At 46.2% G+C, this 14100-nt stretch overlaps 1 protein-coding gene across 3 annotated transcripts in view; it reads left to right on the top strand.

Annotated features, from left to right (window-relative positions):
* The first annotated feature begins 2353 nt into the window (after positions 1-2353).
* Positions 2354-14100, top strand: part of ARID1B (AT-rich interaction domain 1B) — a 325120-nt gene continuing 313373 nt past the window's right edge. For all 3 annotated transcript variants that reach the window (XM_059467474.1, XM_059467473.1, XM_059467472.1), the window contains exon 1: positions 2354-4247. In XM_059467474.1, coding sequence (XP_059323457.1) covers positions 2487-4247 — 1761 coding nt within the window. In that variant the 5' untranslated portion in view covers positions 2354-2486. The remainder of the gene's footprint in view (positions 4248-14100) is intronic.

The raw sequence follows: 14100 nt of genomic DNA, 5'->3' as shown, positions 1-14100 counted from the left end.
CAAATATAAATGTCTCAAAGTATAAGTGTTTAATTGATTTTATATTTTATGTTAGAGTACACATGTAAAGAAATACACCCAAGGAGACGTCTATATTTTTATTTGCATATGAAAGACTTTAAAAATCAACTTAGGTGGTTTAATGTGTATAATTAGCGTGCATTTGAATATAGAAAAGAAGAAAATCCAGGAGATAATGTCAAAAAGGCTCACTAACAAAGATGTAGTATTCTCTTGGCAAAAGCTGATGAATGATTTGGCATGAATTCATCTTACGGTTCTGTTATTCTCTCTCCTACAAAGATGATATATCCCTTTCTAGCAGTTTGCATAGAATTGCAATTTGTTGTTGTTACAGACTGTAATGACCCTTGGGTATGCACCTGATTCCCCTCACTAGAATTACTCACCATTTTTTTTCCCCGCTCTGTGTTTATATATGTGTAGCCATATAAAATTTTTGCACTTGCAAAAGATACAAAAAAAAAAACCCACAGACCCACCAACCAACCAAAAAAACCAAACCCCCCCAACTGTAAACCAGAAGTATTAGCAAGATGTACTTCACAAGCACTGAGACTTTTCAAAACTAACTCCCTAATGCAAATAATAGTATTTCTGACTTTTCAGACAGAGCTAAAATTAATAGACACTGGAATCACACTGCTCATACATTTATCAATAATCTTTACATGTAACTCAACATTAGAGCATGAAGCTTCTGCTCCTTTAATATTTTCACAGTGAATTCAAAAAAGCCTACCTACTCGTGACAGCATCTTTCTTGATATGCTGCATTTTTCTCTACCATTATGATTGAATCTCCTATTTATCCTTTTTGAAATTTGAAAACGTGCTTACCTTTAACAGACGGTACAAATATATTAATTTAAAACATCGTGGTTTAGACCTTTGCTGTATTGAAAACGTTCACTCATATCCCAGTTTCCTGTATTCATAGCCAAGTATTTGATCTCCCAAATGCTTTCATTAGTTCAACATAATGTGTGACTATTACCTTTTGTTATACTAGGGTATCATTTGTATTAAGATAGTTATAAAAAAAACTTCAAACTGTTCTGGTTCAAAAATGTAGGTCAGCAGCAGCTTTCCATTTGGACCAAGAGTTACTCAGATTATATATTTTGGGGTTTGTGTTACTACGTTTACATGAGTGTCTTGTGCATACTGGAAATTATGTTGTTTGGGGAAGCAATTATGAGACTGAAAATGTCTCTCGCTCTTTGATCATCTCTTGTTGAACTGCAAATAAGTACACAGAACATATTGAAAACAGCCCTATATATAAAAGCATCATCAGTGCAAATGACCGTTAGAATTTGGAGACAGCTGGACAATGTGGACAACTGCAAAGATGCTACCGCTGCAGAATTTTAGGTTAAATATTATAACCGTCTGCACATACAATATAAATCTTCAGGGGGCGGGTGGCTGGGGGTGGGGGGGAATCCAGAACAAGTCTGATTTCTCCATCACACGAGCAAATGTGTCCCTGCCCTCGGAACACGAGGCGGCTGCTGAGCACGGCACACGGGGCTGGGGGACAGCGTGCGGCTCCCGAAAGTTTGACCGATCCATCTGCTCCGGCACAGCTGGAGCGCATGGCGGCCCCTCGCCTCCCTCCCGCCGAACCGGCCCGCGCGGGGCAGCGCCGCCGGCGGCACCCTCGGCCCCGCAGCACCGGGGACAGTCCCGCTCCCCGCCCCGCCCCAGCGGCGTTCGGCGGCCCGGAGCGCCCGTCGGGGCCCGCTTCGACCCCTCTCTCGGAGCAGCCCCCGCGGGCTCCATGCTCCGCGCAGGCCGCGACCCCCGGCGCGCACACGGGCGGGACCCCGCTGGGAGCGGGGGGACCCGCGGGGGCCGCGCCCCCCATCCCGCCGCGCTGCCGGGAGAGCAGGGAGGGGAGCGGGAGCCCGAGCGAGTCCAGCGTGGAGTCCAGTCCGCGTTTTGCGGGTGCGCGGGAGCGATCGGGGCGGAGGGGGCGATGGCTGCCGGCGCTGGCTCGCTCGCTCTCTCATGCCATGCTGGGCCAGCGCGGCTCCGGCAGACGTGTGTTTACCCATATCCGGGTTAGGGAGGAAAGGAGGAGAAAAAAAAAGTTTCATTTAAACCTGAACAAAAAAACTTTCAACGTGAAATCACACAGCGGGAACGGGCACGGACCGTAAGGCGTTCTTACCATTTCTAACCTCAATCACGGACTCGGGGAGGGAAATCGCTGTAACTCGGTGCGTGCGGAGCGGTCCGCAGGGGATACTCTGGGACCAGTCAAGTCCCTGCCCCGGCCGCTTCTCCTTCTGCCCCTCTCCTCTCCTTTTCCCCACCCCTCAGCTCGCCCCCCATTTTTCAGGGTGGGAGTCGATTTTTTTGTTTTGTTTTGTTTAGTTTTTCAATTTTGGGGTTTTTAAAATTTTTTTTGTAGTTACTATTATCAGTACCAATTTCTCCGGACTCGCAATGTTGCGATGATCATGGCCGCGCAAGTCGCAGCGGCTCCGGCGAGTGCGAACAACAGCAAGGGCAAAGCCCCGAGCCTGCCGGGCGGCCTGGGCCCAGAGCGAGGCCCGGGGGGGGCCGGGGCTCCCGGGCCGGGCCCCGCACTGGGGGTCGGCGAGGGGAGTCCGGCCGGAGGCAACAGCGTGAATAATTTAGATCACCATCTCCACCACCACCACCGCAGCGAGCCGCCGAACATGGCCAATAACGCGGCTCCCGCCGCTGCCGCCGGTAACAACAACAACAACGCCAGCGGCGGCGGCGGCGGCTCCTCCTCGGAGCCGGCTCTGAAGGAAGGTGGAAGCTCCTCGGAGTTATCTTCATCTTCTTCGTCTTCTTCCTCCTCCTCCTCCTCCTCCTCCAACCCGGGCTCGGCTATGGAGACGGGGCTGCTCCCCAACCACAAGCTGAAGAGCGTCGGAGGCGATCACCCCGCCGCGCCGCCCCACCACCACCATGCCCACCACCCGCATCACCATGCCCACCACCACCATGCCCACCACCCGCACCACCACCACCATGCACTACAGCAGCAGCTAAATCAATTCCCGCCGCCGCCGCCGCAGCAGCCGCCGCCTCAGCACCATCCCGTGCAGAATAACAACAGCAGCCTCGGCGGCGGCGGCGGCGGCAGCGGCAGCAACAACAACGGCGGTGGCGGTGGCGGCGCTGCTCAGCCCAGTGCAGACATGGAGCAGCAGCAACATGGAGGAAAAGACAGTGTTTTGGGCGCTCAGGCCGAGCCCCCCCAGCAGCCGCAGCAAATGCTGAATAAAGGCGCCGACGAGGAGGAGATGCCCGGCAAGATGGGCGAGCCCATCGGCGGCCGCTACGACCACCCCGGCTTGGGACCCCTGGGCGGACAGCAGCAGCCCCAGCAGCCGCCCCCGAGCGCTGGGAGCGGCGGCGGCGGCCTCGGCGGCGGCGGCGGGAGCGGGGGAGGCGGCGGCGGCCCCTCCGCGGTGGGTGTCTCGGAGTTCAATAGCTATTATGGCAACCCTGCCCCTGCCCCTGCCAGCAGCGCTACGGCGAGCCGCGCCGGGCCTTGCTTTGATCAACATGGCGGACAACAAAGCCCCGGGATGGGGATAATGCACCCCACGGCGGCCCCCAACAGCATGGACCCCCTGCAGAACTCCCACGAAGGGTACCCCAACAGCCAGTACAACCACTACCCGGGCTACGGCCGCGGCCCCAGCGGCGGCGGCGCGGGCGGCGGCGGCGGCGCGGGAGCCGTGGCGGCGGCGGCGGCGGCCGCCGGGGCAGGCGGCGGCGGCTACGGGGGCTCCGCGGCGGGCTACGGGGTGCTGAGCTCCCCGAGGCAGCCCGGCGGCGGCATGATGATGGGCCCCGGCGGCGGAGCCGGCCTCGGCAAGGCTGGTGCCGGCGCGGCGGCGGCGGCCGGCGGATTTGCGCGGTTCTCCGGACAGAACCAGCACCCGTCCGGGGCCACCCCTACCCTGAACCAGCTGCTCACGTCCCCCAGCCCCATGATGCGGAGCTACGGCAGCAGCTACCCCGACTACAGCAGCCCCAGCGCCCCGCCGCAGCCCCAGCCCCAGGCAGCGGCGGCCGCCCCGGGAAGCCAGCAGGCAGCGGCGGGCATGGGCATGGGCAAGGACATGGGCGCCCAGTACGGAGCGGCGAACCCGGCCTGGGCAGCGGCTCAACAAAGGAACCACCCGGCGATGAGCCCCGGGAACACCGGGCAGGCCATCAGCAGGACCCAGGTAACTCCCCGCGCTCGCTTAATGACGGCTCGTGCCTCCGTGTCGCTCGTGTTGGGCTCTTAGTTTCTTTGTAATTCACTTTTTTTCTCCCCCCCCCCCCTTTTTTGTCTTTTATTTTTTTTCCCTTCCCCCCCCAACCCCCATTCTCTTCTGGGCCAGTTTTGCCCCTCGCTGCCTCCGTAGCGAGGGTGAGCCGTGCACAATGCACGGCCCCGTTGGGGCTGAAGGCACCGGAGTGTAGCTTTCGCTGCCGAAATTAGGTTGTTCTCAGACCCAATTAATATTTTCCCCCGCCACTTTAAAAAGCGTCGGAGAGGCGCAGGGCCCGGAGGACAAACAGCTCGGGACGGACGGGGGCGGGGGGTTGGATTTTGTAACCGGAGTGCCGGACCCGAGGGGCTCCCGGGGGATAACGTCCATTATCTTTCACGGGGCCTTTTTTTTTTTCTTCTCTCTTTAACCCGTTGCTTTTTTTTTTTTTTTTTTTTTTTTTTTTTTTTTTTTTTAATCCCCGAGCAGAACGAGTTGCGCCGTTGCGCGCTCTCAGCAAATTAGTTTGTCACTGATTGGAGTTACCGCAGTGAGATCCACGTAACGCGGCCGCGCTCCTTTCCCTGTGGGAAGAGCGCGCGCGCGCGTGTGTGTGCGCGCCTGTGCGCCCGGTCCGCGCGGGTCGTCCCGGCCCGGTGACCTGCGGCGGACTCGCCCGGCCGGCAGGAGCGCGCCCGGGTGCGCGGGCGCGTAATTGCCTTTCACTTCCAAACACATGCGGAAATAAAAATTAAAAAAAAAAAAAGAAAAAAGGAGAAAGGGGAAAAAAAAAAAAAAGAGGGAAAAGTCCTTGGCGTCAGCGAAGGGGCGCGGGCACCGGGGCAGGCCGCCGCCCCCGCTCCCTCCCGCACTCCTCTGCCCCAGCCCCGGTAACTCCGGCGATCGATCGATGGATGGATCCGATCGATAGGCAGGCACGATGATCGCAGGGCGGCGGGCGCGGCGCAGCGCCTTTCCGGGGCGGCGCGGCGAGGCGCGGCAGGAATGCCGGCTGCCGGGCGCGACCCTTGGAGGAGCGTCCGGGTCTCCTCCGCCCGCCAGGTTGGGAATTTGAATTGTGGAGGTAAACTGGCTGCAACCGTCTCCCGACAGCTGCCTCCGAGTTGACATCTAATCTGCCATCTGATTGGCTCCGCGCGCGCCATTGGGCACCTCGCGCCGCTGATGTAAATAGAGGCGCTGGAGCGGCGCAGGCACAGAGACCCCGCCGCCAGCACCGCCGGCACCGCGGGGCACCGGGGGGCACCGGGGCACCGCCGCCAGCGCCGCGCGGGCACCGCCCCCGCCCCCCGGCCTGCCCGCGCCGCCCGCCTCTCCTGGGCTCCCATTGATTTGTTTATCTACTTATCTATATTTACTTGCTTCTTTCAGATTTTTAATTCCGCGCTAATTAGGGGCGGTAGGGAAAGTGCCTCGTAAGAACAGTGCTTTTGGACGAGGGTTCGGGTTTTCGGGTCGCGCTCGAGCCTTCTTAAAAGAAAAAAACCAAAAAACCCTGACAAACCTAAACATTTTGTAATGTTGCATATTATGGATGTTATGCAAGGGATTGGATTTTTATTAAAAAAAAGAAACCAAATACTAGTTTCGTTGCGTTTCTGTTAGCTCGATGCCTATCCTGTGCATGCCTCTTAAAAAGATCGTGTTTGCATGTGAGCTGCTGTAGGTGAGAAAATGCCGTGTATTGTACAAAGAAGGGGAGAAGGAGCCGCTCTGCCAGAGGTTGTGTTTGTTTCAGCTCTGCAACAAATCCAGATATTCGGGAGAAAACGTGCTTTTGGGTTTGAATTGTGGTTAGAATACTTCAAGAAGCATCGGGAGTTGTTGATCTCATTATTTTTCCACACAAATGTGAGATTAGGCTCGAATTCTCAGTAGGAAAGTGAATTGTGTTAAATGGAGTAGTGCATTAGATTTTTATGAGTTTCTTCTCCCTTCAACAAGATCTTTCTATTAAGAACTGTTAAATCTTTTAACAGCTTTTAACAGCAAGGTCTGACAGGAACAAATGCAGGTGTATGCTTTTGGGGTCCTCCAACGGCTGCATCTTTCCATAAAGTAATGAATAGAATCTGGAAAAATCACCACTTAATATTGCAAATGATGTATTAATCCTGAAAAAAATAGTAACCTTAGATGAGCTATGTGTGTGTTTGTCTACTTCCGACAGACCATTCCTGTCATGTTTTTAGTTTTTATTCCATTTTCCTTTCTTGTTCTTCCAAGGAAATAAGATTTGTGTATGTGTTAATTTTTACCATTTTTTAAATTTGCAACAGTAAAAGGGTCACTGGAAGCCATAATGTGATGAGGCCTCGTATGCATAACCTTTCATAATTACTCTAAAAATATTTGCATCCTCTCCTTTTAAACAGGTAGTTCAGAATTTGTGGCTTTAAAAGCTAGGAAAACCATTGTCACACATCGTACATGCTCGTTCAGGGTGCTCTTTCTTCGTGGCGGAGATTGTTTACAGTATTTTATTTTTATTGGAGGAGTGAGAGTAAATTAATTTATGTCCTCAGTATGACCCTTAGAAATACTTCCTTATATTTATGGGTTTACATCCTATCTTACAGATTTCTTTTTTCTTTTTCCTTTTTTTTTTTTTTGCACTGTAAGGATTGGCATTCAGCTTAGAAAGAATGGTCTGGCAAGAGCACAATTTCTTTGATTATTTTTTTAAAATTATTTTTTCCTTAAAATAATTGTCATAAAGGCAAGACATAATTGTTTTTTATATTATGATTTTTTCATTTAACCAGTAAGAGATTGAGATAATTTTTTTTTTAGGTTTTAAATTAATATTTTTGATGCATAAAATGGGTTGTGTCAAAAAGTAGTTACCATTAGGTTGCCCAACCCAATTGGTTTTGTACACTGTTATTTATTTTTAATTCCCACATGTCAATCTCCCTGTAAGTAGAGAAATTGATTGCTCTTTGAAAAAGAAAACTGGAATATTTAGTCCAGCATCGGAACAGAAGGCTTCTCTTCATTTTTCTAATAATCATCTGTGTGTGTGCTCCCGATATGTGTATACACACATTAGAATATGCTCACTTGTCATGTGCCTTTGTAAAGCAGATGTTGATTGGCCCCTAAGCCTATAAGGAACTATTGTCCTGTGAACAGAGAGAAAGGACCGACAGTAGGTTACAACATTTGAGATGCTTGTTCAGGAAAGTCTTGCCTCGGCATGGGTAATTTTTGTAATACAAAGAACTGTGGCATCCTACCATGAACTAAGTTCTATATTTGTCCAGCCTATTAAGTTATTTAAGAAAATTTTGCTTCTATTTAATTTAATCACCTTACCCAACAGAGAGATGTGATGGAAGCTTGCAATAGAGGCTTCCTGCTTCTGAAGAAATGCACATTTTCGGAGGAGATGGATGTTGCTCACACAGATACATTGATTTCATGGTGGGGGACTTGTATGATGCTAGTACAGTACCTTGTCGTTCAGGTCTTTTGATTATTGATTAATCCTTGACAGCATACAGATATTTAGAGTCCTAAGGCTCCTTTTATTCTTCACTTCTGATTTGCACTGCAGTAGTTTAACACATTAGCTGGCTTCTCAGTGTGCACTTTATACACGTCTTTCTCCTTTGTGCACGTGTGTGTGATTTACATACACCTACACAGAAGGAGAGAACCTGAGTCTTTTCAGGAGTACCTGTATGAGATACAGAGAAAGTGTTAGAAAAGAAATATGTTGAGCCGCTCTGAGTTTGTGTATGTATTGTTTGTTTTGTTGCAGAGAAACTCTGAATATGCCCAGTTCTGCAGCTCTTTTTATGCCAAATAGATTGCCCGTATTGACAGTTCTGGCTAAGCCAAGGCTGCAGAATCATGTCCTGTGCCTGAAGGCCATTAAACAGCTGTTAGTGTGGTGGATAGATTCTTGATGTCTCAATGGGAGAATAAAATATATTTTTCCCTGTGCAGTTTCAAATAAACAGTTTAGTATTCACATAGCTTCTCTTTAGAAGTAGCAAATAGCAATATTCACAGTTAGTAGCATCTATATATATATTACGACCATATATTTGACACTTTGTGGTTTGGTGTTCAGTTATTGGTTTCTGTAGTAGCGCTTATGCCTACACATGGAACAGCAGAACCCTGTGTACGAGATACAATGAAGAAAGAGAGATGCAAACCTGCCTACTCTGTTACTGCTTCCATAATGTAAGGATTCTTCTACTAAGCAGTCGATTACTGTCATTTTGGCATTCTGATCTGAATTGCAGGGCACAAAAACTAAGGCATTTAATCCATTGCTAAATTTTCTAGTTACATATGTAAAATAATGTTTTTGAAATTACTAAGCATGGTCTGTTAGGTGATGCTTGTTCATTCTGAAATATTATCTTAGTTAAAACTAGATTAAATTCATGCAATGAAAACAAGTTTGATTAGCTACTGATAGATCGTTGTTACTTTTATTCCTCAAGTGTTTTGTTATAGGTATTTTGACATTCTAATTGTTAATGTGAGAATTGCATAGTTTATTTATTCTTTGGTCCCTGAGATTGTACCTGTGCCCTATACCAGTTACATCTTTTATTACTTCTTCAAAATGTGCCGTTTATCAGGAGGCTTTGAAGATTCTCTGTGGATATGTAAAGCAGTGTTGCCACACTCACTGTGCATGCATGCTCAAGGCTGCAGAATTTCAGTAGCATGTGTTTGTGGTAGGCTAACTTGCTAGAGTATATTTTAGAATTGTGATTATTAAGGTACTTGGGAGAAAAAACTTTTTTCTTTCAATTTTGGGGCTATTTACATAGTGTTAAATATATGTTTTGGTACGATTGAATGAGGACTTTAATTAAACTTAAATTAAAAGTATACCTTAGTGGTTTTCAAATTTGTTTTGAAAACTACTAAGAGAAAAGTGCTGCTTAGCGGTGTTGTTTTTGTATTGCTTGGTGCTTATAGAAGCAAATAAATGTAATGCACAAAAATCTTCTGGAGCTAATCATCCTAGAGTAAAATTTATTTTAAGGAAGTCTTACCTGTTAATAAATTTAAAATTATTTTTTCGTAGACCTGAAGGGTTTCTGTACATTACATGTATGTTTTGCCATTTAGATCATAGTATTACCTTTTTACTTTTTCTGTTTCCCAATGGTACCTGCTCCTGCTCAGTTTCACACACAAATGCTGATGTGCTGGCATAGTGCTGCAGTGTTTGTGTTGCAGGTAGGCCAGACAATTTCCATTGTTGTACTTCCAGTTCTGAGAGTGTGGCATCCAGTGATCCACCAGGAATACGTCAGCTCCAAAAAAGCCAAACACATCCGTGGTGGTGTTCCACTGCAGTTAAGGAATCCTCAGGGATGAATGTATCTTAAAAAACCTATCTGAGTCTGTAAACAGTGGGGACAGTGGCTAATTTGTACAGAATTGATTTTGACTACCTTTATCTTCTCAGTAACAATATTCCAAGTACATTTGATCTTTACACTGTTTTTCTAGAGTGCCTTGGACTGCAGTAAAAGTTATTCTTCCTGTTGTATAGGGTGGGGAAACTGAGGCACATTACAGTCACTTTGCTTCAGACAGGCACACCTGAGGGCAGGTGTTTTGGAAATAGCTAGGGTCTTGGTGCCATAAACTCTAGCTTTTGAATAAATCCAGTCTTATTGTGTACACATTCTGTTGTGGGAGAATGTAAACTTTACTGGAATCTATTCAGTGAGTAAGAAGACAAATAACTGAGCGAAACAAAGGATTTGTCTGCTGTATCAGGACAGTCACCTTAAACTAGAGGCACCATAATTCAAAATTTCAGTATTCCTTGCACTGTTTTATCGTTACAACCCAATATCATCTATATAAAGATGCTAGATTTCTCATAGAAATTAAACTCTGAGGGAACTTGAGTTGAACAAGTGCCCAGGAGCTTCAGGAGTGTTGTGGAACTTGTCTTTTGATGAGTATTCTGCACAGAGCACCGGTGTGTGCTGGGGCGGGGTGGCTGCGGCGGTGCACACAGACTTCCTTATCACCAAGTCCGGTTGTTTTATCTGGCAGATACATTGTCTTCAGTTTTGAAGTGAACAGATTTGAGGCAGAAATCACAGTTGTTGTGTCTTACTTAAAGATTGCTTTTCACATAGGAGTTGTTCTTATTGCAAATACGAAGTACCTTTTATCAAACTTTTTATTCGCAAGGTGGGATGCTTATGTTATCTGAAGGTGCCTGCAGTTGTTTTGGAAATTGGGAAACCTGAGATCATTGTCCTGATGTTCTATTAAAATATTTTATCTATGTTTATTAAAACTAATGAGAAATCTGTGTAAAAGTTTTTGGCAGTTTTTGTTAATACATTGTGCATTTATATTCTATGTATAGTGGAAATGTTAGTTTCCTTGTAAATTTAACAAGTTTATGAAGGGCCTGAATTTCTGAATGTGTAGTGGCCAATTTGTGGTAAAACAGAGTTGGATGATTCTGCAGCATGTATAAGGAATTGCTTTCAGTACAGACCTATCAGTGTGCGATCTACGTTCTTATTACTTTTTGCATTTGAGTCATTGTGAGTTAGTAACTACATCAGAAGGACTAAGCATGTGTAGAAGTATGTAATCTATTTATTAGTTTTTCTCCAATTTTAAGAGCTGTTATTTAATCTTTTGCCCCTAAACATGCACAATTGCTAAATGATGTCCTGCCTTTAAGAATTCACTGCTGTGCTCTGTCCTCGCCCTACGTTGTAGTCTTTTCAGATTTGAAAAGATACTGAATTCAGGTTTGTGATGTAGTAATTGTTTATGAAGACATCCATCTGAGTGATAGGCCCTCTGACACTTCCATTTGTAAATCTTTGCCACTGATCTCCCCTGCCACCCACATCAGTCTCTTTCTGACCATTGGAGGGTGGGGAAAGAATATTCTTCTAATTTTTTTAACTTTTTTATAAATTAAGGGAGTAGATATATATGGAATTTTACTTTGTTGCTAAAAAAAAAGAATGAATATGAAAATGGGGAAAACCCTTGATGTATAAATTCCCCTTTTTTTTTTAAAGGGATAATGTTAGTTGTGTTACTATTAGAGTCTTGCAAGCTTCTACTTCAATTTTTTATACTCATGTGGTTTTGGGGAGTGGTATGGGTTTTTTTGTCTCTTTTGTTTTTTGTTTTGTTTGGTATTTGTTTTAGGTATCTACTTACTCAAAAAAGAAATTTTATGTAGCAGGGCTTTCTCTTGGATGTAATTCTGCCAAGTTACTGAATCAATTTACTTGCCCTTTAAAGACCACGTGGCTAGGTTCACTGTGAAGTTCTGTTGTTGCAGCTACATAGTTAGATTCAGGGAATTAATTGCATCCTTGACTAATAGCTGTTGTGGCAAACCCCTTTGCATTTAGTTTACCGTTGGGGTGGTAGCGTATCTTCACTGCCAGAATAACAGCCTTTATAAGAAGCCTCTCTTGAAGGGTTTGCAGGTATGGTTATTGAGGTATTTTGCTGAGTTTCTCAAAAGGTGGATAGTTCCACAACAGGTTTTGGTCACCTTTTAAAAGGGCAAGGATGTCTGTGTTGTGTGGCAAAGCGAGGGCTGGCCTGGCTGTAGCAGTCCCTGGTACAGCTGTCTTTCACAGAAGGACCTCAGGTTGGAGCATGGTTGTTCTTTCTTTGTTCGAGTAAAGAAAGGAAATCGGTTCGGAAAATCCCAAAAGGAGGGATCCTCTTTTAAAATATAATTGTAGTCATGTGTGCTGCTCCCTATGTGGACATGGCTTAATTCACCGATTGACTGAAGTGGAATAGTGCCTTCTTTACACAAGCGGTGAATTCAGCCATGGTAAGTAAATTATGTGACTTCAGGAAAATTATATTAGTAGAGAATTGGTGCAGGAATTCTTGGTATCTCTCAGCAGTCTGCATGACCTAAAGATAGCTGGTTTCACTGACCGATACCTCAGTTTGCCCATGTTAAAATAAGGATAATATTTGCCTTGTTTAATAATTTGAATTTGATGTGCAGTTTTAATTTTAATTACTGAGTAAGGCAGAATAAATAAGCAGCCTAAATATTTGTAACATGGGAAGGTATCTGGTCTGCACTGTGCCTTCCTCTGTTTGGATGGGATCAGAGACTTGGTGTTCCCAGCATTGATCGTGTTATTTGGTTAGCTTGTCAGACTTACTTGTTTGTAAGCAAGATACTGAAACATCAGCTCTGAAAATTTCTTTTGAAAGCACAAGGACAGGATTTGTAGTTCTTAAATTTTATTCTTTTAAAGTTAAAAATAAAGATAAGGAGGTTTGTTTTGACAGCATCAAAGGAATATGCTGGTTTGTTTGCAGCCTTTGATTTGGATGGAATGTATGGAGTTCTGTATTTTTTTTTGTTGTGTAGCAATTTATGTTGTGAATATCTTGGATTTTCTGTTTATATGAAATGTTAGTATTGATGTCTTATTTTCAGGCATGATTAATGGAAAATAATTGCGCTTTTGTGAATTTTTTTTTAAATTTGATGTTTCTTATTTTTTTGAAATTCCCAAGCAAAGAAAATTAATAAGCATGTTCTTCAGAGCTGTTGCCGTTTTAAGTTTATCGTTGACCATAGAAGCTATTTAAAGTAATATTTTTTGAAAAATAGAAGTAGGTACATTTGAGGCTGTTTTAGCTGCGTACCAGCAGTAGCAAAATAATTTTACGTGTCAGTTTTACCTGTATTTGAAAGTTGTCCGTTCCTGTGGGCAGAAAGGCCGAGTTGCGTGCGGGAGGTAGGCTCCCGCTCGGTGCCGGCCCGCGCTGGCCGTGGGCCGTGCCGGCCGTGTGGGTGCCGCTGGCTGCTTTGCCGCAGCGGTGCCTGAGGGAGGCATTTCCCAGGCGGGATGCGGCCCCGGGAAAGGCGCGGGGGGCGGCGGGATGCGGGCCGGTGGCAGCGTCTGTGCAAGTTGCACACACGGAGCGAACTACTTCGCTTGTGTGGCGTCACATGATCAAAATATTTTCCCCTTTGCCGCTGCCAGAAGCTATCTATTGCTTTTCAGCAGCCTCGCCGCTCGGGCAGCGGGCCAGGCGCTGCTCCTGGCCGCGGGATGCCCCGGTCGGCAGCGGTGGGACCGGCGGGTGTGGGCACCGCGTCCGTGTCCAGCCATGGCCCCTGGCGGCCCGGCTGCCCTGGGGAGAAGGGAGAAGCCTTGCTCTGCCTTCGCATCTGAGGAGCAGCACCGTGTGGGGTGTTTCTAGCATCTTAACTGACACTTACTTTACATTTAAAAATTCTGCGAGCAGAGAGATACTGCATTTGTTTGTCTTGTATGTTACGTTTTGGTTTACAATATATGTGTTTTTTCTTTTAAATCCCGAAGCTAACACACATCCCTTGTGATAGCCCCCCCACTTCCAGCCTGGCACAGAGCCGGTTTTCCTACTAACAAACTGTAGGAGCTACTAATTCAGCAACATTTCTGAGATTTTTAACTTTCTGCAGAATGCTCTTTTTGTTGTTGAACATGTGGTATGCAAATACAAATGGAAATAGTGCTATGGAGTATTTTGTTGTGGGTTTTTTTAAGTATTAAAAACACATTTTGCTTTTCTAATAAACCCCATAACCAGACCTTTTAATGTTTTGATATAAATAGCAATTACACTAACTGAGATCCAACCACAACTAAAAAAAACCATTTAAAATCATTCAGAAGAAAAGTTCCCAATTTAATTGAACTTTTCCTTTAAAGAGGAGGGACTGATGAGGCAGCAGCATGTGAAACAAAGTGTCTCGCATTTCTTGAAGTGATCAAGGTGTTGGAGTAGAGGCCAA

Source organism: Ammospiza nelsoni, chromosome 3, assembly GCF_027579445.1.
Source record: "Ammospiza nelsoni isolate bAmmNel1 chromosome 3, bAmmNel1.pri, whole genome shotgun sequence".
In the NCBI taxonomy this organism is placed as follows: Eukaryota; Metazoa; Chordata; class Aves; order Passeriformes; family Passerellidae; genus Ammospiza; species Ammospiza nelsoni.
This window is presented reverse-complemented; position numbering and strand designations above follow the sequence as displayed.